Here is a 24,447-nt window from a genome sequence, read left to right as displayed (position 1 = left end):
GTAGCCAGGAGGTGAGGCCTCATTTAAAACAGTAAATTCATCAGGCTTAAGCCATGTTTCAGTCAGGCCAATCACATCAAGATTATGATCAGTGATTAGTTCATTGACTATAATTGCCTTTGAAGTAAGGGATTTTTAATCCATTTTAAATTCAAGCTGTAACAACAAAATGTGGAAATCTTAAGATTTTCACATTCTCTCCACCCCCTTTTCAAAAGATTGCTCAGCTAATACTCAGGGCCTATGTTGAGGTAACTGACTAAATCTTACCTCAGGGCCTATGTTAAACACCCTCCCCCCATAGGCCAGAGAGAAAAAACGTTAAGTTTTACAGATAATCTCGTGCTATTTTACACATTTTGACACGAAGCTCTGAATTTTTAACTGTTTTAGAACTCAGGGTTTCTTAAAAGATGGGACAAAATCAACTATATTGTGATTGATCAGAGTATTAGCCATCACACCATGTAAAGGAACAACCTCCTAATTATTATTATTATTTTTAATTATCTAACTGGATTCATGTCAACTCCATCAGACACCATAAAGGCTAAGGCCCTGGCCTTAGTATTTTGTGTTTCCTGTCTCTGTGTTTTGCACCGGTTAGGACTGTTTCGGGTTTTCCACGTTTTCTTGCTTTGTATATGTATATTGTTCACGTTATCATCTTTATTAAAGATGTTCAACCATAACCACGCTGCATTTTGGTCCGCCTTTCCTTCGACAGAAGAATCCCGTAACACAAATGTCTTTTGTTTTGTTTTATAGCTCTATTGAACACTCCAGGGCTGATTTTGTTAGCATTTTGGCATGTTTTTCTAGGTTGAGAACATAAAACAACATGTATAAAGCAAATATTATCCCTTATACCTAGAACAGCAAATACTTCAACAGCAAATGTTGCAGAACAGTGATTCTAATATTTGTTCTGAATATTTACAAAAAAACGATATCTCACCATCAGTGATGGAATTGACAAGCCACTGACGGAGATGACAATAGATCTTGAAAACAGACATATTATTGCCTCTAAAAATAAAAGTTCAATACAAACAATTGTAAAATATGGAGAATGATTCATTTCAAAATCCCCAATAAAAACAACCATCCTATCAGATCTTGCAGCACTCTGACGGAGTTGACATTAGACAGAAATCGGACGGAGTTGATGTTTTACATAGTTGACAAAAACTAAAATGTTCTTCTTCATTCAAGTGGTATTCAAAGCAGCAATTTTGTTTTTCCTCAGTAGCTTTATGACTCCAAAATCTAATGACATGGAAACATATTTTAACCAAAATTCATATTCTATCTTAATCTATCAGGCAGACGGAGTTGACAGTTCATAGTTGTGACCAAGGTGATTCCAATATTGTCTGTTTAAATCTATCAAAAGTAGAGAACTTTACAGATTATGAGTGGTCTTTTGGCGCTACATGTAATGAGGACATGAATAAGGATTTTAGACAAATCAGGCAACTGTCTATGGATCTTACCTCAGGGCCTATGTTGAGGAAATTGTCTATGGATCTTACCTCGGGGCCTATGTTGAGGAAACTGTCTATGGAGCTTACCTCAGGGCCTATGTTGAGGAAACTGTCTATGGATCTTACCTCAGGGCCTATGTTGAGGAAACTGTCTATGGATCTTACCTCAGGGCCTATGTTGAGAAAACTGTCTATGGATCTTACCTCAGGGCCTATGTTGAGGAAACTGTCTGTGGATCTTACCTCAGGGCCTATGTTGAGGAAACTGTCTATGGATCTTACCTCAGGGCCTATGTTGAGAAAACTGTCTATGGATCTTACCTCAGGACCTATGTTGAGAAAACTGTCTATGGATCTTACCTCAGGGCCTATGTTGAGAAAACTGTCTATGGATCTTACCTCAGGGCCTATGTTGAGAAAACTGTCTATGGAGCTTACCTCAGGGTCTATGTTGAGAAAACTGTCTATGGATCTTACCTCAGGGTCTATGTTGAGAAAACTGTCTATGGATCTTACCTCAGGGCCTATGTTGAGAAAACTGTCTATGGATCTTACCTCAGGGCCTATGTTGAGAAAACTGTCTATGGATCTTACCTCAGGGCCTATGTTGAGGAAACTGTCTATGGACAGCACAGGGTTGCTGTTGTTCTGTACTGCCTTGGGGAACAGTCTGTGGCTGCAGCTTTGGAGGAACTTCTCTAGGAGGAACTGAGCCGGGGCAGCCAGGAGGGTGTGATCACTGTCTGGGGCACAGACATACTGGTACGGGCTGATGGGGGCTGGATTCTCCATCACCTAGAGGGGGAGCAGGTTGGGGGTTAGGGTGACTGACTGTGTTTCAGACATAATTAGGCACATACAAACACACTATATTATGTACAATAAGAGTCAAACGTTTAGACACCTACTCATTCCAAGATTTTTCTTTATTTTTTACTATTTTCTACATTGTAGAATAATAATGAATACATCAAAGCTATGAAATAAAACATATGGAATCATGTAGTAACCAAAAAAGTATTAAAGAAATTAACAAAATATTTTATACTTGAGATTCTTCAAAGTAGCAACCCTTTAACTTGATGACAGCTTTGAACACACTTGGCATTCTCTCAACCAGCTACATGAGGTAGTCACCTGGAATGCATTTCAATTAACAGGTGTGCCTTGTTAAACGACAGTCCATCATTACTTTAAGACATGAAGGTCGGGCCTCCTGGGTGGCGCAGTGGTTAAGGGCGCTGTACTGCAGCACCAGCTGTGCCATCAGAGACTCTGGGTTCGCGCCCAGGCTCTGTCGTAACCGGCCGCGACCGGGAGGTCCGTGGGGCGACGCACAATTGGCCTAGCGTCGCCCAGGTTAGGGAGGGGTTAGCCGGTAGGGATGTCCTTGTCTCATCGCGCACCAGCGACTCCTGTGGTGGGCCGGGCGCAGTGCGCGCTAACCAAGGTTGCCAGGTGCACGGTGTTTCCTCCGACACATTGATGTCGGAAGTACGGAAGTTGTAGCGATGAGACAAGATAGTAGCTACTAAAAAACAATTGGATACCACGAAAGTGGGGCGAAAACGGGGTAAAATTAAAAATAAAATAAAAATACGGAAAATGTCAGGAACTTTGAAAGTGAAGTCGTAAAAACCATCAAGCTATGAAACTGGCTCTCACGAGGACCACCACAGGAAAGGAAGACCCAGTTACTTCTGCTGCAGAGGATAAATTAATTAGTGTTGACTGCACCTCAGATTGCAGCCAAAATAAATGCTTCACAGAGTTCAATCAGAGTTCAATCAGATAATCAGGCCTTCATTATCAAATTGCTGCAAACAAAAAAAAACAATACTAAACTTGATAAGAAGAAGAGACTTGCTTGGCCAAGAAACACGAGCAATGGACATTAGACCGGTTGAAATCTGTCCTTTGGTCTGATGAGTCCAAGTTAGAGATTTTTGGTTCCAACCACCATGTCTTTGTGAGATGCGGAGATCATCTGTTCACCTACTCTGCATGTGTGGTTCCCATCGTAAAGCATGGAGGAGGAGGTGTGATGGTGTGGGGGTGCTTTGCTGGTGACATTGTCAGTGATTTATTTAGAATTCAAGGCATACTTAACCAGCATTGTGCAGCGATACGTCATCCCATCTAGTTTGCTCTTAGTGGGACTATCATTTGTTTTTCAACAGGACAATGACTCAAAACACTCCTCCAGGCTGTGTAAGGGCTATTTGACCAAGGAGAGTGATGGAGTGCTGCATAAGATGACCTGGCCTCCACAATCATCCGACCTCAACCCAATTGAGATTGTTTGGGATGAGTTGGACCGCAGAGTGAAGGAAAAGCAGCCAATAAGTGCTCAGCATATGTGGGAACTCCTTCAAGACTGTTGGAAAAGCATTCCTCATGAAGTTGCTTGCGAGAATGCCAAGAGTGTGAAAAGCTGTATTCAAGGCAAAGGGTGGCTACTTTGAAGAATCTAAAATATATTTGATTTGTTTAACACTTTGTTGGTTACTACATGATTCCTTGTGTTATTTAATTTTTGTATTTGACCTTTATTTAGCTAGGCAAGTCAGTTTAGAACAAATTCTTATTTACAATGACGGCCTGCCAAAAGGAATCCTCCGGGGAAGGGGGCTGGGATTAAAAATCCCCAAATAAAATTAAAATTAAAATATAGGAAAAAAAACACACAACACAACAAGAGAGACAATACAACACTACATAAAGAGAGACCTAAGACAACAACATTAGCATAGCAGTAACACATGACAACACAGCATGGTAGCAACACAACATGACAACAACATGGTAGCAACACGGTAGCAACACAACATGGCAGTAGCACAAAACATGGTACAAACATTATTGGGCACAGACAAAAGCACAAAGTTATTTCATAGTAGTGATGTCTTCACTATTATTCTACAATGTAGAAAATAATAAAAATAAAGAAAAACCCTTGAATGAGTAGGTGTGTCCTTACTTTTGACTGGTACTGTATATATAAAAAAAAAGTTAAAAAGAAGGATGTGGTAGAAAAAGTAGGAGCAGAAAACTCACTGTGAGTTTGGGTTTGACCAGAAAGTCCTTGTGTCCTCCAAAGGGAATGTGTTTCTTCATCAGGCTGAAGTGGTTGAAACGACAGAGCAGCAGACCACTGCTGTTGGCTCTCAGGTTGAAGTCCACCTCGTCACAGCTGTACCTGTTGAGGTCGTACTGGACGTTCTGTGTCAGGTCCACATTGAGCATGACAAAGTCATGGAGGTGGCATCGGGAGAAGGGCATGGTAGGCAGGCGGCGGGCCAGGGCACTGCTCCACTTGCGGGTGCCACACATGGTATACAGGAAGATCTTAGGAGTAGCCTCAATGTGCTGCAGCACCGTCTTCAAAGACACGTTGGTCAGACTGGGCCCTGTGTCTGCCATATCACTGAGGGAGAGAGGGAAGAGACAGATATTAGTAAGGGTGTTGATAGAGTAGTCCAGATAAATGATGGTTCTTTCTGAGAATTTATTGCAGATCAATATTAATGGACCAACAATCAGGGAGGATTTGAGTATATACTGTATATATATTTTTTACATTTTAGTCATTTAGCAGACACTCTTATCCAGAGCGACTTACATGGATACATGTTGGTACTTTTTCATACTGGTCCCCAGTGGGAATCAAACCCACAACCCTGGCATTGCAAGCTGGCATTGCAAGCGCCATGCTCTACCAACTGAGCCACACATGAGGATATGCTTGCATGCGTGTGCATGCCAGTTTGAGTTTGAAACTGTACCTGCTGCTGTACTGGGGTTGGTGTGCGTTCCAGAGCACACAGGAGTCGTTCATCATGACTATGAAGGGCCAGATGTCATGCCTCTTGACCCCCTGCTCTCCCAGACGGTTCCTCTCCAGCTCCAGGTTGTGGTATGACAGCTCCTTGATCATGAACCGAGCTGCCCCTGGGACAGAGACAACAGTAATGTTACAGCTATGTTAATGACAGTGGGTATGTTCCAAATGGCACTCTATTCCCAATATGGTGCATTACTTTTGACCAGGGCTCTGACCATAATGACATATATGATGATGGTGGAGATCCACTGATCCCTTATTTATTTTATTTAGTTTGGTCTAGTCACATGACCTGACTAGAAAAACGTCTGGACTGTGGTTATCCCCAAGGTCAAATCCAACAGATTTAAATTCACAAATTGTATGAACACAGCAGAAAAATATTTGCCAACCACTAACTAAAGAGCTCTACCACAGAGCTCCAACTCTAAAGGCTCTAACTCAAACGACAGTCTGAACACAGTAGCTTTGACCTGAATTCTAATTATTACTTTATTGGTCCGTCCACCTGCTGAACTGTCCTGTTTTTATCGCCCTTTACCTAATGCCCCTATTGCTGCATGTGCCATGTGCCTGTAGTGCTGCAACACTATTGGTCCATCCATAAAGACTACACACCTGATTGGTGGATCCATATATCAGACTACTGGCCTAGTTGTGTTTTCATTGACCAGGCCCTACCCTATTGGTTAATGTAATATTTAACTCTTACCTACTGACTACAACCTTACTCAACAGACGGCAAGATACAGTATGTCTCTTGAAGTTCACACTGACAACCATAAATTCATCACTATCAGCAGAGAGAGATAAGCTGCTAGACAAACTAAAAGTGTAAAATACATGAGTGTATAAAGAAATAGATAAATATAGTTAATAAAACACAAGGCAGCTCTATGATCTATTTGCTGAGTGTTCTATCACACATTACTATGGTCCTCAATGCTACCACTCAGCAGTGAAACACCTTATTGAGCACTATGATGGGACGAAAAACCTGTAGTACTGCAACTCTCCAATCAAGGATCACAGAACTAGACCAATGAAATGAGAGGAACGATCTAAATGAGGGGTGAGGTTGCCCCTAGAAGCTGATCTTGTATTTTCCCCACTAATGGTTAAGGTTAGGATTGTGGGAGGGAAAGCTGATCCTAGAACTGTACCTCAGGGAAACTTCAGCGCAGAGCCCAGACACTCACCGACTCCAGCGCTGTTCAACATGGCTGGCAGCACCAGCAGGATGTGGTTGGGCCATTTTCTCCTGTAGTGTTGCATCTCGTATTCCTTGACCACCAGGATGTGGAGGTGGGCGGTGCCCTCCATGGCATGGAAAATGTTGAAAAGGCCGTGCTCCTGACGCCCCGTGGTCGGGGTGAAGATGGGGCTCTTCAACAGACTGGGGTCCTGGGGAGAGAAAGTAGAGATATAGTTAAAGTTGCATAGTGCAGCCGGCTAGGGCCCAGGTAGCCTGGTCAAGCAGACTGACTTGAGCTGAGCTATCACGAGATCAGGCTGCTTCCATTAGACTAGGACCAGGGCTCATTAGCATCAAACCACTAAAGTGAGAGAAGGAGAGGTACATCAGTGTATAGATCGCTCTGTGTGAGACATGTGGCAACTTCTTGTAACATAATGATGTGAGTGTATGTGTTGATAATGTGTTGCTTACTGTAGGTGTTGTTTACTGTAGGTGTTGCTTAAATGTTGCTTATGGCACTGTTTCATTGAAACATGTAACATGCAGTTAGGAAAGATAAGGCAAGCTTTTTCAAAAAGATATTGGCATCCTGTAGCACAAACTCAGAAAGGTTCTGGGACACTGAAGTCCATAGAGAATAAGAGCACCTCCTCCCAGCTGCCCACTGCACTGAGGCAAAAATTTTAATAAGCATTTTTCTACGGCTGGCCATGATTTCCACCTGGCTACCCCTACTCCGGTCAACAGCCCCCCACAGCAACTCACCCAAGCCTCCCCATTTCTCCTTCACCCAAATCCAGATAGCTGATGTTCCGAAAGAGCTGCAAAATCTGGACCCCTACAAATCAGCCTGGCTAGACAATCTGGACCCTCTCTTTCTAAAATTATCTGCCAAAATTGTTTCAACCCCTATTTACTAGCCTGTTCAACCTCTCTTTCATATCGTCTGAGATTCCCAAAGATTGGAAAGCTGCCGCGATCATCCCCCTCTTCAAAGGGGAAGACACTCTAGGCCGAACTGCTACAGATCTATATCCATCCTACCCTGCCTTTCTAAAGTCTTCGAAAGCCAAGTTAAGAAAGAGATCACCGACCATTTCGAATTCCACTGTACCTTCTCCGCTATGCAATTTGGTTTCAGAGCTGGTCATGGGTGCACCTTAGCCACGCTCAAGGTCCTAAACAATATCATAACCGCCATCGATAAGAGACATTCCTGTGCAGCTGTATTCATCGACCTGGCCAAGGCTTTCGACTCTGTCAATTACCACATTCTTATCGGCAGACTCAGTAATCTTGGTTCCTCAAAGAACTGCCTCGCCTGGTTCACTAACTGCTTCTCAGACAGAGTTCAATGTGTCAAATCGGAGGGCCTGTTGTCCGGACCTCTGGCAGTCTTTACGGGGGTGCCACAGGGTTCAAATCTCAGGCCGGCTCTCTTCTCTGTATACATCAACGATGTGCTCTTGCTCTTGCTGCTGGTGATTCTCTGATCCACTTCTACGCAGACGACACCATTCTGTATACTTCTGGCCCTTCTTTGGACACTGTGTTAACTAACCTCCAAACGAGCTTCAATGCAATACAACTCTCCTTCCGTGGCCTCCAACTGCTCTTAAATGCAAGTAAAATTAAATGCATGCTCTTAAACTGATCGCTGCCCACACCTGCCCGCCCGTCCAGCATCACTACTCTGGACGGTGCTGACTTAGAATATGTAGACAACTACAAATACCTAGGTGTCTGGTTAGACTGTAAACTCTCCTTCCAGACTCACATAAAGCCTCTTCAGTTCAAAATTAAATCTAGAATCAGCTTCCTATTTCGCAAAAAAGCATCCTTCACTCATGCTGCCAAACATACCCTCGTAAAATTGACTCCTACCCATCCTCGACTTCGGCGATGTCATTTACAAAATAGCCTCCAACATGCTACTCAACAAATTGGATGCAATCTATCACAGTGCCATCTGTTTTGTCAGCAAAGCCCCATATACTACCCACCACTGCGACCTGTATCGTTGGCTGGTCCTCGCTTCATACTCGTCACCAAACCCACTTTCTCCAGGTAATCTACAAGTCTTTGCTAGGTAAAGCCCCGCAATATCTCAGCTCACTGGTCACCATAGCAGCACCCACCCGTAACATGCGCTCCAGCGGGTATATCTCACTGGTTACCCCCAAAGCCAATTGCTCCTTTGGCTGACTTTCCTTCCAGTTCTCTGCTGCCAATGACTGGAACGAACTGCAAAAATCACTGAAGCTGGAGACTCACATCTCCCTCACTAACTTTAAGCACCAGCTGTCAGAGCAGCTCACAGATCATTGCACCTGTACATAGCCCATCTGTAAATAGCCCATCCAACTAACTCATCCCCATACTGTATTTATTTATTTATCTTGCTCCTTTGCACCCCAGTATCTGTACTTGCACATTCATCTTCTGCACATCTATCACTCCAGTGTTTAATTGGTATATTGTTAGTGTTTCTTTCCTTGTTTCCTTATCAATTAGTTACTCATTGGTGAAATTAGCATTATGACAATAACTTTAATTAAATAATTAAAAAACCTTTATTAATGCATTTTCAGACAGAAGTTGACAAACAGGAACATATCATGAATGTTTCTGAGTAAGTTCTGCATCCAACAAAAGGTCTCCAGAGTTTTATTAAACCCTAAGTTGTGCCCTGGTGATGTCACTGCCTACGTCATCATCCTCTACTCCCGGGACCTAAACCATGCCTACAAAGCTGTATAAACAGGGTCTTTATTGTTAGCTAAACACTTAACAGTAAATGTCCCCTTCCTCCAAAGTTGATTTATTGTGGAATGTTTACGTAGTCTTATCTCCTTCACTCCCCTGCAGAGTTCTGTCTAAGTCACACATTTCTAAGAAGGGCCTCTTTATAATGAGGCAGAAAAAGAGAGAGAAAACTAAAATACAAATGTAGAACAATACTAAACTTCTACAATATTGTTAATCAGTAGTCTAAAACCCTATAAATGTAAGTAGGGAGGGGTCTTTTAACCCCTCTCCTTCTATTAATAAAACATAAGCATAATACATTTTTTATAATACATCAAACACTTTGGTACAACACTTTTCATGACCCCTAGGTGAACCCCTATTTCTTACCTAATTTGCACGCACTGTATAGACCTTTTCTACTGTATTATTGACTATATGTTTGTTTATTCCATGTGTAACTCTGTGTTGTTGTATGTGTCGAACTGCTTTGCTTTATCTTGACTAGGTCGCAGTTGTAAATGAGAACTTGTTCTCAACTAGCCTACCTGGTTAAATAAAAAATATATATAAAAAATGCACTACTGATTACAGAAGCTGAAGGGAGAACATTCCTTGCCACTATTCATAATCATCTTGGGAACAACATTCTTAGAACTGGAGGGCAGACTCAAGATTGTCCATATCACCCTTTACCTGCGCAGAGACGAGGGGCAGCCTCATGCTCTCCAGGTGACTGCCTTGCTGGCTGAAGACAAAGTGCTGCTCCTTGGCCTTGGGGATGATGAAGTGGAGCTGCACCTCCTCTTCCAGCATGGACGAGCAGAATGTGAAGGCGTGGAAGGTGCACTCCGACAGCTGAACAAAAACACATCAACACACATCGTTACACATCCTGTACACTCAGAGCTCCACCACCCAACACACCACGCAGTACACCACTCAGTACACCACACCACCCAGCACACCACCCATCACACCACCCAGTACACCACCCAGCACACCACACATCACACCACTCAGTATAGCACACATCACACCACTCGGCACATCACCCGGCACACCATCCAGCACACCACCCAGCACAAAAGGCTGCAATGCTCAGCACAACAGTCCTTCTACAAGTTGGGTGGTGTTTTTCTATAGGTTTAGAAAAGTGGAAGAGGGTGGGGCTGTTGAGAACACACAACACAGCAATAGTTGACACAGGTGTTCTGTTAGTTAAGCCAATAAATCAAGTTCTCCCATGAGACAAACAATCTCTTCACAATGACAAACTACTTTTTCCCTCCCAGAACCATCTTTAGATCTAAATATATAGATGGCTCTGTTCCATCCTTATGTACTGACCTGTGTGGCAGGGCTTCCTTCACAATAATGGTGACACTGCTCACAATGGTGAAATGCATTGTGGGCCGCGAACATACTCAGCCGAATCGACACAGTCTCCCTCTTTACAGGCATTTGGCTCTCTCCTTCCAGTTTGGGATCTGCATGGGCAAATATTACAGTTACATCCACATGCTATGGGACAAAGCAGTTTAAGATACACACAGACAACAAATCAATATACATATCACACTTGAGGTAGAAGTTGCCCTTAAACTAAGATCAGATGATGTAAGATCAGATGTTAACACCAAATATTAACTCAACCTATTAATGCGGTCCACTCATATCTGACCCTGAATCAGGGCAGCTTCCTTCTACAATGACATGGGCCATGAATAAGAGTTTATTTCTGCTGACCTTTCAAGCCCTTTGGCATCTTGTCAGTGTAAACGGAACTGGCCCTTCTGAACTTAGGGTCTCTGGGGAAGAGGTCAAAGGGTAGTTTGCGGATCTCCTCGATGTCTGGCCACTGGGTCCTGGCTGGGGGTGTGGCCTCAGACATGTCCGTGGTCGCTAGAAGAGGAGGAGAATGACACATCAATAAACATTTACATCAGCTTCAGTTCCTCGAGTCACACAGCATCAGAGAGAGAGAGAGAGAGAGCGAGAGAGAGAGAGAGAAAATATATATAAAGACAGATAGATAAAACATAAGATCCAGCTCTCCTTACTTTCCTCCAGCTCCTCTTCATCGTACACATCCACTTCCAGCAGTCTAATCAACATGCGGAACAGGATGCGTAGAAACTGCAGGTAGGCACCGGTCTTCCCCACCTATTACAGAGAACAGAGTAATTAAATGGACTTACCTATCCGGTTGTTACAACTGACATGCTGACATTGCATGCAGCCATCAACACTTAATCTTAGGCATCCATTCAAATACCATAATTAAACACAATTGCCTCTTAGGACTCCATACAACTAGGTCGATATTCTCTTGCACATGGTGGTAGAAGACTGATACTTATCTCTGTATCCGAATGGGAGGGATATGATAGGACAATCCATATCAGCATGCAGCTCTAGACTATGCCGGATGGCATGCACAGGAGAGGTGCTGTCATTGATATAGATATGAGGTGATAGATTAATATCTGTATGGTCTCTAACCTGTGGGGGTCCACTGAGCAGCAGGCGTCGTGGGTGTGGCATCGGGGGGGCCTCGTGGTCGGCATGGTGCTGCCCGGCTATGGTCCACTGTCTGTAGAAGATGCTCTGCTCTGCCCCCTGGAGGTTAGGTTTGAAGAGGGGCCTCAGCAGGCTGCTCCAGCCCACATCAGCGTGAGGCAGCAGGGAGAAGGAGCTCAGTTGGCTCCCTGATTCTGGAGCCAGGAGGTTGTAGGCTGCGTGGGACAGGATGACAGTCCGTGGAGAGACTAGAGGTGACTTGCTGCCCCTGCCACACCCCGTGGACTGGCTGGGGCATTGGGTAGAGGAGGAGGAAGAGCAGGAGGGAGGGGTGTTGGAGGGGCAGGTGGCGGCATTACCCAGGGAGTCACACTCCTGTTTGACCCGGCAGGGGGAGGATGAGGCCGTGCCCGGAACTGTCCTGTAGTCCATCATGATGCTGCCTGCCCTGCCTCCGGGGGGGCAGGAGGAGGTGGAGGGCTTCTGGGAGGAGTCAGGGACGTCAGAAGAGCTGACCCCGTTCTCTGCCAGAGAGCCTGAGAAAGGGAGAGGAATAGGATGGGGAGAGAGAAAGTCCAGACTCATAGAATAGTCTTTCAACTGTTTCATAAACCCTTTCCAACTGTAACACCCTCACTACACAGTATCCTGAAACCTGAAAACAAGCGGCTCATCCCCATTTCCTAAACATGTTGAGTCTGTTGTCCAGGGACCTACCGGAGGCTTTAGTAGCAGTGCTGACATTGCTCTGGGACTTCTCCAGGTCCACATGAAGCTCTAGGTCTGGGTCCTGGGGGCCGCTGGTTTTGTCTGTCTCTTGGTCCCTGTGGGCCATTGCCTTGCAGGGCTCCTGCACCATCCCCAGGGACACGTAGGAGCAGGCTAGACCTACCTCCTGCTCCAGGGCCGTACGTGTCAGGTAGCTGGAGTCGATCAGACGCAGATCACAGTACTTCAGAGACCTTTAAGGGGAAAAAATAGGAAAGGTGAGGTAGGGGACTCTGCAGTTTTACCAAGTCAATCCAATAGACGGTAAACCTTTTTTACAGGATGGTGATGACCATTGGGACTAGGTATCCGAATTGGGAAACACTTTGCATTACTAGCAGTATTACAACATTACTATAGAGGTTTATGAGCAACCTCAAGTGCTACACAAATTTGCAATACTACTTGCTAATACTACTATGGCAAATGTGATGTGTTTGAGTTGATCACCTTGGGAAGGTCTCTCCCAGAGGGTCTTTTCCAGTGAGGATGATGACACAGGGAAGACCCTCCAGATCCTCATAGGTTTGAGGGATCCAGTCCTCATTTTCACATCCCTGCCAGGCCTGCAGCAACAACACAACACACAATTAGAAATGTTTACGGACCAAATTAAAACCAAGTTAGGTAACACTTTATTTAGAAAGTCCATCTGTAGACGCTCTACAAACTATCACTAATATGTCAACTGTCTACTAATCCTAACTCTAGCCCCAACCGTTACCCTTACCCTAACCTTAACCTTTTTGGGATAGGGGGCAGCATTTTCACTTTTGGATGAATAGCGTGCCCAGAGTGAACTGCCTCATACTCTGTCCCAGATGCTAATATATGCATATTATTATTAGTATGGGATAGAAAACACTCTGACGATTCTAAAACAGTTTGAATGATGTCTGTGAGTATAACAGAACTTATATGGCAGGAAAAACTTGAGAAAAATCCAACCAGGAAGTGGGCCATCTGAGGTTTGTAGTTTTCCAAAGCTTGGCCTACTGTATACACATTGAGATATGGATAAAGTTGCACGTCTTACGGCTTCCACTAGATGTCAACCGTCTTTAGAAACTTGAATGAGGATTCTACTATAAAGGAGGGGCTCATGAGACCTCTTTGAGTCAGTGGTCTGGCAGAGAGCCTTGGTCTCATGATGCACGCTCCCGACAGAGTTACCTCTCATTCCAGTGCTTTTCTGAAGACAAAGGAATTCTCCGGTTGGAACATTATAGATGTTTATGCTAAAAACATCCTAAAGATTGATTCCATACATCGTTTGACATGTTTTAAAGGACTGTAACGGAACTTTTTCGAGTTTTTGTCTGGATGAAATGCCTGCGCATCATGAAGATGGATTACTGGGCTGAACACGCTAACAACAAGTGGACATTTGGACATAAATTATGGAACTATATGGAACAAATCAGTAATTTATTGTCGAACTGGGATTCCTGGGAGTGCCTTCTGATGAAGATCATCAAAGGTAAGTGAATATTTATGGTGTTGTTTCTAACTTTGTTGATTCCAAAATGGCGGATATTCCTCTGGCTGTTTTGGGTTCTGAGCGCCGTTCTCAGATTATGCTTTTTTCGTAAAGTTTTTTTGAAATCTGACACAGAGGTTGCATTAAGGAGAAGTCGTATCTTTTGTATCCTTTATCAATGTTTATTATGAGTATTTCATTATCGAACAAAACATACATGTATTGTGTAACATGATGTCCTATGAGTGTCATCTGATGAAGATCATCAAAGGTTAGTGATTCATTTGATCTATATTTCTGCTTTTTGTGACTCCTATCTTTGGCTGGAAAAATGGCTGTGTGTTTTTTCAACTTGGCTATGACCTAACATAATCATATGTTGTGCTTTAGCTGTAAAGCATTTTTGAGATCAGACACGATGGGTAGATTAACAAGATGTTTATCTTTCATTTGCTATATTGGACTTTCTAAAAAATATTTTTGATTTTCGCAAGCTGCCTTTTCAGCAGAATGTTGTTGAGGGGTTCCGCTACGCTATAAAGGTTAACTCTTACCCTAACTCTATCTCTTACACTAACCCTTATTTGCATTTTTTGTAGCTTATTTTTTACTTATTTTGTACATAATGTTGCCATCAGGACTGCGATTACTCACCACAGACTGGCAGAATCCTGTTTTTCCTTTAACGAGTCTGACGAGCCCGACGCGAACGATATACTGCTTTCTCGGGAACAGGCCCAGATCCCCATGATTTGCGTGAAGAGGAGGCGGAGAAAAAGGGACCAAAGCCTGCTGCCTTCTGAGAATTCGTAGGTGATCGAATAAACGGCCACTTCCTTCCATTCTGCTAGCAAACGTGCAATCGTTGGAGAATAAAATAGATGACATACAGTTGAAGTCGGAGGTTTACATACACCTTAGCCAAATACATTTAAACTCAGTTTTTCACAATTCCTGACATTTTATCCTAGTAAAAATTCCCTGTCTTAGGTTAGTTAGGATCACCACTTTAATTTAAGAATGTGAAATGTCAGAATAATAGTAGAGAGATGATTTATTCAGCTTTTACTTCTTTCATCACATTCCCAGTGGGTCAGAAGTTTACATACTCTCAATTAGTATTTGGTAGCATTGCCTTTAAATTGTTTAACTTGGGTCAAACGTTTCGGGTAGCCATCCACAAACTTCCCACAGCAAGTTGGGTGAATTTTGGCCCAGCAAACAAAAAAACGCTCACCCAGAGCCGGCGCTCCTAGTAGCCTGTTAAATGTGCAAGCAGAGGAGAAAAAAAAACTCTGGACCACCTTTATTCCACACACAGAGACGCATACAAAGCTCTCCCTCGCCCTCCATTTGGCAAATCTGACCATAATTCTATCCTCCTGATTCCTGCTAACAAGCAAAAATTAAAGCAGAAAGCACCAGTGACTAGATCAAAAAATAGTGGTCAGATGAAGCAGATGCTAAGCTACAGGAGTTTTGTGCTATCACAGACTGGAATATGTTCCGGGATTCCTCCGATGGCATTGAGGAGTACACCACTTCAGTCATTGGATTCATCAATAAGTGTATCAATGACGACGTACCCACAGTGACCGTACCAACCAGAAGCCCCAAACAGAAGCCACTGAGCTAAAGGCTAGAGCGGCCGCTTTCAAGGAGCGGGACTTTAATCCAGAAGCTTATAAGAAATCCCGCTATGCCTTCCTACGAACCATCAAACAGGCAAATTGTCAATACAGGACTAAGATCAAATCGTACTACACCGGATCTGATGCTCGTTGGATGTGGCAGGGCTTGCAAACCATTACAGACTACAAAGGGTAGCACAGCCGAGAACTACCCAGTGACACGAGCCTAACAGACGTGCTAAATAACTTCTATGCTCACTTCAAGGCAAATGGCACTGAAACATGCATGAGAGCACCAGCTGTTCCGAAAGACAATGTGATCACTCTCTCCAGAATTAAACAGGTCAACATTCACAAGGCAGCAGGGCCAGACGGATTACCAGGACGTGTACTGTGAGCATGTGCTGACCAATTGGCAAGTGTCTTCACTGACATTTTCAGCCTCTACCAACATGTTTTACGCAGACCACCATAGTGCCTGTGCCCAAGAACACTAAGGTAACCTGCCTAAATGACTACCAACCCATAGCACTCACATCTGTAGCCATGAAGTGCTTTAAAAGGTTGGTCATGGCTCACATCAACACCATTGTACCAGAAACCCCAGACCCACTCCAATTTGCATACCACACCAACAGATCCACAGATGATGCAATCTCTATTGCACTCCACACTGCCCTTTCTCACCTGGACAAAAGGGAACACCTATGTGAGAAGCCATAAGACTCCTGAACACCTAATCAAATGGCTACTCAGACTATTTGCAATGCCGCCCCCTCTTTTACACCGCTGCTACTCTCTGTTGTTATCATCATAGTCATCATAGTCACTTTAACAAATCTACCCACATGTACATATTACCTCAACTAACCGGTGCCCCCGCACAGTACCCCCCTGTATATAGTCTCGCTATTGTTCATCTTTCATTACTTGTTACTTTTATTTCTTATTCTTATCTGTATTTCTTTTGTTTTTAACTGCATTGTTGATTAGGGGCTCGTAAGTAAGCATTTCACTTTTCACAACACCTGTTGTATTCGGCGCATGTGACTAATAAGATTTGATTTGATTCTAAACCCAACCCTAACTGTGATGTTAACAAGTAGTTGCTTATCAACATATATTTTGTTGATGGTATTACCATATGTAGAGCACCTACAGATGGACTATCCAAACTATCCAAATAAAGTGTGACCCCAAATCTCACCCTGAGTCGGTTAGCGAAGTGTCGTGGAAGGCTGAGCTCGGCGGCAGGGTTCCCCAGCAGTATGGCAAAGCAGAACTGGAGACCCAGCTTGTCCCTGACGTCCTCCAGGCGCTCCTGGGCCAGCATGGCTAGCTGCAGAGAGGGAACCCGGATCAGCAGCATGTGGCCCCGGCCCCTGGTCCCCTCCCGGCCCGGAGCACTGATCAGATCCTCCACCATGGCCAGGGTCTCGGGGGTGATGTTGTCCCGTAGGGAAGGAGAGGAGATCAGAGCCATCATGGCTTCCGTGTACTGCTGGATCAACAGGTAGCTCCTGATCACCATGCTGTGTAGGTGGGGATGTCTGCAAAAGAGAAAGTAGAGGTGGTGGTGTTAGTCGTTTTAAGGCAGGTTTGGTGTCCAGGTGAACTAGCTTAGCAGCTTTTTGGGGACCTGACCCCTGACGCAGAGTGACTGACTGACCTCTCCAGCAGCATGTTGACCATCTTCTCGAAGGCGTCATCACAACGCAGGATGGGGCTGGCCACCCCCCACCGCAGAGAGCTGCTGTGGTCCCTCAGGCCAAAGTACACCAGCTCCTTAGGAGAGACCTCCCCCTATGGGTCAAACACAAGAACATCAGCTGCTGTCTATGCAAACTGACTGTTCTCTGTCAGTTACATTTACATTTGTTTTTAAATGTATTTATTTAACCAGGTAGGACAGTTGAGAACAAGTTCTCATTTACAACTGCGACCTGGCCAAGATAAAACAAAGCAGTGCGACACAAACAATACAGAGTTACACATGGGATAAACAGACGTACAGTCAATAACACAATAGAAAAATCTATATACAGTGTGTGCAAATGTAGAAAGGCAATAAATAGGCCATAGAGGAGAAAGAAAATACAATTGAGCATTAACACTGGAGTGATAGATGTGCAAGTAGAGATACTGGGGTGCAAAAGAGCAAAAATATAAAAATGTGTGGATGAGGTAGTTGGGTGGGCTATTTACAGGTGGGCTGTGTACAGGTGCAGTGATCGGTAAGCTGCTCTGACTGCTGATGCTTATAGCTAATGAGGGAGATGTAAGTCTCCAGCTTAAGTGACTGTTGCAGTTCGTTCCAGTCATTGGCAGCAGAGAACTGAAAGGAAAGGTGGCCAAAAGAGGTGTTGGCTTTGGGGATGACCAGAGAAATATACCTGCTCGAACGTGTACTGCTGTTGCTATGGTGACCAGCGAGCTGAGATAAGGCGGGGCTTTACCTAGCAAAGACTTATAGATGACCTGGAGCCAGTGGGTTTGGCGATGGATATGTAGTGAGGGCCAGCCAACGAGAGCATACAGGTCACAGTGGTGGGTAGTATATGGGGCTTTAGTGACAAAACGGATGGCACTGTGATAGACTACATCCAATTTCATTTTGTATTGGAGATACTTAATTAATGTGAGTCTCGAAGGAGATTTTACAGTCTAACCAGACACCTAAGTATTTGTAGTTGTCCACATATTCTAAGTCAGAACCGTCTAGAGTAGTGATGCTAGTCAGGCAGACAGGTGCAGGCAGCGATCAATTGAAGAGCATGCATTTAGTTTTACTAGCATTTAAGAGAAGTTGGAGGCCATGGAAGGAGTGTTGTATGGCATTGAAGCTTGTTTGGAGGTTTGTTAACACAGTGTCAAAAGAAGGGCCAGATGATTCAGAATGGTGTTGTCTACGTAGAGGTGGATCAGAGAATCACCAGCAGCAAGAGCCACATTGTTGATGTATACAGAGAAAAGAGTCGGCTCGAGAATTGAACCCTGTGGCACCACCATAGAGACCACCAGAAATCCGGACAACAGGCCCTCCGATTTGACACACTGAACTCTATCTGAGAGTCAGATAAGAATGCGGTGATTGCCAGAGTCGAAAGCCTTGGCCAGGTCGATGAAGACGGCTGCACTGTACTCTATTTTATCGATGGCGGTTATGATATCGTTTAGGACCTTGAGCGTGGCTGAGGTGCACCCGTGACCAGCTCGGAAAACAGATTGCATAGTGGAGAAGGTACGGTGGGATTCTAAATGTCCGGTGATCTGTTTGTTAACTTGGCTTTCGAAGACTTTAGAAAGGCAGGGCAGGATGGATATAGATCTGTAGCAGTTTAGGTCTAGAGTGTCTCCCCCTTTGTTTTTGTCACACTGCTTTGCTTTATCTTGGCCATGTCGCAGTTGTAAATCAACTGGCCTACCTGGTTAAATAAAGGTGAAATAAATGAATACAATTTGAAGAGGGGGTGACTGTGGCAGCTTTCCAATCTTGTTGTCTCAGTGGTGGAACAATTTTCGACCCCATTATTTGTGCGGCTATTTCGATGTTTTACTTGCATTGACTGTGATATGGGTTTGTTTTCCTACCTTAGTTGAATGCACTGACTAAGTCGCTTTTGATAGAAGTGTCTGCTAAATGACCCAAATGTGAATGTAATTCCAAATAGGTACCACCAGAAGATGTAGATGAACCACTGCACAGGGCCACTCACCAGGCTGTCTGTGTTGTCTGGCCAGTGCACCTCGTTGTGAACGCTGATGCGGGACTGTCTTGTCTGCAGGGCGAAGGGGAAGCAGCTGACCTGCAGCACCAGCAGGTTCAAGGCCTCCAGGACCTCCTGGCAGTTTACCACCCTGTCAGCTATACCCTGAAGCTCCCCGTGGCACACCGAGCCAGACCGGGCACTACACAGTGAGGGGAAACAAAAATGAAGTTACCTTGAGGTAAGTTGTTCTGTCCTGTTCTATATTTATGACGAAAAATACACCTCTGCTTTTTTCTGTCTTGTTCTGACTTGGCTGTTCTGTTCTTATTCAGTACACTGTGTAGCCGAGGACTGACCCTCTAGCCATAGCAAAGTTTTCATTACAACATCTGTCAGAACAGACAGGATCAGCAGCACAACTTCCAGTTTACTCAAATCTGTGTGTGCATGTGTGTGTGTGTGTATGTGTTACCTGGTCAGGTCCACGTGGGAGTTGTCGTGGATGAGCACGAACAGGGTGTAGGGATTCTGTTTGACTTTCCTCAGAAAGGCCTCCATCTTGACGTGGAAGTCTCCGTCTAGACGCACCACGTACTGGTCTGACCTCTGGTGAGCTGAGGAAGCATCCTCTATACCCAGGTCCACTAGCACTCCTGTTAGAGACAGGTAGAAAGAGATTAGTAAAAGTCCAACAATCATTACTAAGAAACGTCATAAAAGGCAGATATACTGTAATCTTGAGATGAGTCTCTTGTAGACGACCACCTAAAGATGTGATTTTTCAATCCATTGTATTGCCAGTGCAGCCTTTAAATTCTAATTTGACCCTCTTCGCCCCTCATGAATACCTGATTGTTGGATGCGATGAGCGGTCTGGTTCACCAGGACGTGAGACGGAGGAACCAGAACCAGGAAGTCCACCTTGCAGAAGCGGCCCAGGTCCAGACTCTGGCTGCCTGAGTCTGCTATGGAACACACCAGGGAGAGCAGGCTCCTGGCTACACTCAGCTGGGGAGAGTGGATCTGAAACAACTCACTCAGCTGGGGAGAGTGGATCTGAAACAACTCACTCAGCTGGGGAGAGTGGATCTGAAACATGTCACTCAGCAGCTCTGTTGGAGGAGGGGGGGAAGAACCTGCAGGTCACAATACTGGAAACTTAGAGCTGAATATATACAGTAGATTACTTTGACATCTATCCATCCATATTCTGATCCAGAAGCTTCATAGTGAGTCTCCAGCAGGAAGAGGAGGAGAAGACGGACCAGACAGTAGCCATGCCTCACCTGACTCGGAGGGAGGTACCATGGTGGCTGCCTCCTGGGACGGGATGTGGTCGGTGACATCGCCCTGGAAGGGCTGGATGACCTGGCCCTTCCGTTGCCGCTGGATGTGTAGCAGCTGCTTGTCCAGGTTGTCCCCTGGAAACAACAACACAACATGCCACCTCCCGTCAGAGACAAAGACACTCACACACACAGCAGCTACATAAGCAAAACCTGCACAGTGTCCCGTTCCCATCCTGTGACTGCCAAACTGCCAGTTCAAGGTATTGCTGAACAAAGCAGTAGGGATGGGCCAGTGGGCATTAAGGAAGGTGAATATGCATAATTGGGAAAAGATACATAAACAGAATAATATGGGACCTAGATTGTGGTGTTGTTCTGTTTTCATATTGACACTAAAATAAACATTGTCCTTGAAACACAGTTCATGTTTGTTTGATTAATTGTTTGATTCATTAAATGGACTACCTACATACAGTGGGGCAAAAATGTATTTAGTCAGCCACCAATTGTGCAAGTTCTCCCACTTAAAAAGATGAGAGAGGCCTGTAATTTACATCATAGGTACACTTCAACTATGACAGACAAAATGAGAAAAAAAATCCAGAAAATCACATTGTAGGATTTTAAATAAATTTATTTGCAAATTATGGTGGAAAATAAGTATTTTGTCAATAACAAAAGTTTATCAATACTTTGTTATATACCCTTTGGTGGCAAAGACAGAGGTCAAACGTTTTCTGTAAGTCTTCACAAGGTTTTCACACACTGTTGCTGGTATTTTGTCCCATTCCTCCATGCAGATCTCCTCTAGAGCAGTGATGTTTTGGGGCTGTTGCTGGGCAACACGGACTTTCAACTCCCTCCAAAGATTTTCTATGGGGTTGAGATCTGGAGACTGGCTAGGCCACTCCAGGACCTTGAAATGCTTCTTACAAAGCCACTCCTTCGTTGCCCGGGCGGTGTGTTTGGGATCATTGTCATGCTGAAAGACCCAGCCAAGTTTTATCTTCAATGCCTTTGCTGGTGGAAGGAGGATTTCACTCTAAATCTCACGATACATGGCCCCATTCATTCTTTCCTTTACACAGATCAGTCGTCCTGGTCCCTTTGCAGAAAAACAGCCCCAAAGCATGATGTTTCCACCCCCATGCTTCACAGTAGGTATGGTGTTCTTTGGATGCAACTCAGCATTCTTTGTCCTCCAAACACGACGAGTTGAGTTTTTACCAAAAAGTTACATTTTGGTTTCATCTGACCAAATGACATTCTCCCAATCTTCTTCTGGATCATCCAAATGCTCTCTAGCAAACTTCAGATGGGCCTGGACATGTACTGGCTTAAGCAGGGGGACACGTCTGGCACTGCAGGATTTGAGTCCCTGGCGGCGTAGTGTGTTACTGATGGTAGGCTTTGTTACTTTGGTCCCAGCTCTCTGCAGGTCATTCACTAGGTCCCCCCGTGTGGTTCTGGGATTTTTGCTCACCGTTCTTATGATCATTTTGACCCCACGGGGTGAGATCTTGCGTGGAGCCCCAGATCGAGGCAGATTATCAGTAGTCTTGTATGTCTTCCATTTCCTAATAATGGCTCCCACAGTTGATTTCTTCAAACCAAGCTGCTTACCTATTGCAGATTCAGTCTTCCCAGCCTGGTGCAGGTCTACAATTTTGTTTCTGGTGTCCTTTGACAGCTCTTTGGTCTTGGCCATAGTGGAGTTTGGAGTGTGACTGTTTGAGGTTGTGGACAGGTGTCCTTTATACTGATAACAAGTTCAAACAGGTGCCATTAATACAGGTAACGAGTGGAGGACAGAGGAGCCTCTTAAAGAAGAAGTTACAGGTCTGTGAGAGCCAGAAATCTTGCTTGTTTGTAGGTGACCAAATACTTATTTTCCACCAAAATTTGCAAATAAATTCATAAAAAATCCTACAATGTGATTTTCAGATTTTCTTTTCTTCAAATTTTCTTTTTAAGTGGGAGAAATTGCACAATTGGTGGCTGACAAAATATTTTTTTGCCCCACTGTAATTACTTTTCCTCCAACAAAAAAAATTGAAAATAGAGTAGAAATGATCGTTGAGTTTTTTCCATTGATGTCCTGTCCCATGGCACTCACCTAGTGATGTGGTTTTGAAGTTAGACTCCAGGACACTGACTTTTCCTGTTATGAGCTCGTAGCTGATCTCCTTCAGGAACTCATTGGTGGTGAGCATTCCCTCAGCTAGTGCTCTCGCCTGGTACTTCCCTGTAAGACACATGTAGACAAGTGTGAATGAGCCTGAGTGTCCTTTGCGCCGTAAGACTGTTTCAGCCCACAGAGCTAATGCCTAGGCAGCTCTGGGAGCTGACGCAAGACTTAGGGTCTCAGGCAAGGTTCACCTACTATAATTACTTTCTTTGGTACGCTATTAATCAGGGATCATAAACTAGATTCAGTTGCGGGCCAATTCTTTCTAGAGTGGATAGTCAAGGGGCCGGAACATAATTACAAATAATTTTAACAGATGTAATATTTAACTAAAACATAACTATTTCAAACCTTGTTACATTTATATACGATCACATATATCTCTTTATTATGGAAACAGATTTGCAAAATTAAAATCACTTGGAGCTGATTTGCTGGTGTCTTTTATGTCCAACAAATATATAAAAAAATGTTATCTCAGAAAACTTGGGGGGGGGTCAAATCACCCGTTGGCCAAATTCGGACCGTGGACCACCAGTTGGGGAACACTGCTATAACTATACAGACACAACACATCTAGGTATTGTAGTGTAAAGACAGTATGAGAACACTCACCCAGAACGAGCACACAGAACTCATTGCCGCTCATCTTGGAGGCAAAAACAATAACCACGTAGGTGGGCAGGCACTGTTGGTGGGGCGGCCCATTGCAGAGTGAGCGCAGGGACTCGGAGATGCCCTCCCCCAGGGAGTTTTGGGTTACTAGGACCTGAACCCTGCCCCCAGAGACGCTGGCCCCCAGGCGGGCTAGCCAGGGCAGCTGGGCCGGGGAGATGGAGAGACCTCCAGGACAAATCAACATGGCCTTCAGCACAATCTGCTCAAACAACTCCCTCAGAGGGATCTGCTCCGAACCTGGGGTGGGAGGAGGAGAGATGAGGAGAGGACAAGTGTAGAGAAGAGAAGTAAAGAGAACAGAAGATAAAAAATGAATATATCAGTTTCCCATGTCTACTTGCTATTTGTTTTGCAGGGGACGGTGTTCTTATGCAGTGCTTATTTTGAGCTGGATCCTCCGGTACCTCTCTGTTTTGGACTGTTTTGTTTCCGGAACCTATACCTCTCATGGCCTGAAAAATCATTTTCACTTTTAGCAATGTAAAAATTTGAAAAAAAGTTGCCTCTTTGTTGCCTCTGCCCCAATGTAATGTGAAAAAGTTGATATTCGAAGAGTTGATTCGGGTTGGGCCGGCTTATGGTTTGGGCAACATTACAACCTATGCTTGAGACAAACGCGTGGCCATGGCTGTGTGAGAAGAACGCCTGCATCTCTCACAGAACTAAAATGACATTCACTTTCTATGATCCCTCGCTCTGCTCTGATAGACATGAGCCTGCAACTCGTCTCTCCAGCACAAAGGGTTCTGGAGCTGCAGCACCCCTGGTGAATTGAAATAAATGAGAATTACTGCTATCTGTTCAGAAATAAATGAAATAATTCAGAGTAGCCTACTACACCAAGAAAAGGCCTATAATTTTGACACAGAGAATCAATAACTTCTTTTAAAAAATGGCCTAGTT

General features: G+C 44.3%; 1 protein-coding gene across 1 annotated transcript in view; it reads right to left on the bottom strand.

Annotated features, from left to right (window-relative positions):
- Window positions 1-24,447, bottom strand: part of LOC109874727 (GREB1-like protein) — a 48,389-nt gene that overhangs the window by 9,139 nt on the left and 14,803 nt on the right. Inside the window, exons 11-29 of the mRNA XM_031810888.1 lie at window positions 23,482-23,781; window positions 22,795-22,923; window positions 20,676-20,810; window positions 20,238-20,501; window positions 19,862-20,042; window positions 19,396-19,588; window positions 17,349-17,482; window positions 16,887-17,229; window positions 13,019-13,134; window positions 12,518-12,762; window positions 11,783-12,336; window positions 11,341-11,443; window positions 11,027-11,182; window positions 10,628-10,767; window positions 9,974-10,135; window positions 6,531-6,735; window positions 5,273-5,438; window positions 4,545-4,914; window positions 2,082-2,282 (exon numbers count right to left, since the gene is read on the bottom strand). Of these exons, the coding sequence (XP_031666748.1) occupies window positions 2,082-2,282; window positions 4,545-4,914; window positions 5,273-5,438; window positions 6,531-6,735; window positions 9,974-10,135; window positions 10,628-10,767; window positions 11,027-11,182; window positions 11,341-11,443; window positions 11,783-12,336; window positions 12,518-12,762; window positions 13,019-13,134; window positions 16,887-17,229; window positions 17,349-17,482; window positions 19,396-19,588; window positions 19,862-20,042; window positions 20,238-20,501; window positions 20,676-20,810; window positions 22,795-22,923; window positions 23,482-23,781 (4,097 nt within the window). The remainder of the gene's footprint in view (window positions 1-2,081; window positions 2,283-4,544; window positions 4,915-5,272; window positions 5,439-6,530; window positions 6,736-9,973; window positions 10,136-10,627; window positions 10,768-11,026; window positions 11,183-11,340; window positions 11,444-11,782; window positions 12,337-12,517; window positions 12,763-13,018; window positions 13,135-16,886; window positions 17,230-17,348; window positions 17,483-19,395; window positions 19,589-19,861; window positions 20,043-20,237; window positions 20,502-20,675; window positions 20,811-22,794; window positions 22,924-23,481; window positions 23,782-24,447) is intronic.

Source organism: Oncorhynchus kisutch, linkage group LG30, assembly GCF_002021735.2.
Source record: "Oncorhynchus kisutch isolate 150728-3 linkage group LG30, Okis_V2, whole genome shotgun sequence".
NCBI classification, from domain to species: domain Eukaryota; kingdom Metazoa; phylum Chordata; class Actinopteri; order Salmoniformes; family Salmonidae; genus Oncorhynchus; species Oncorhynchus kisutch.
Note: the sequence above shows the minus strand (reverse complement) of the source record. Positions and strands in the feature narration are given on the sequence as shown.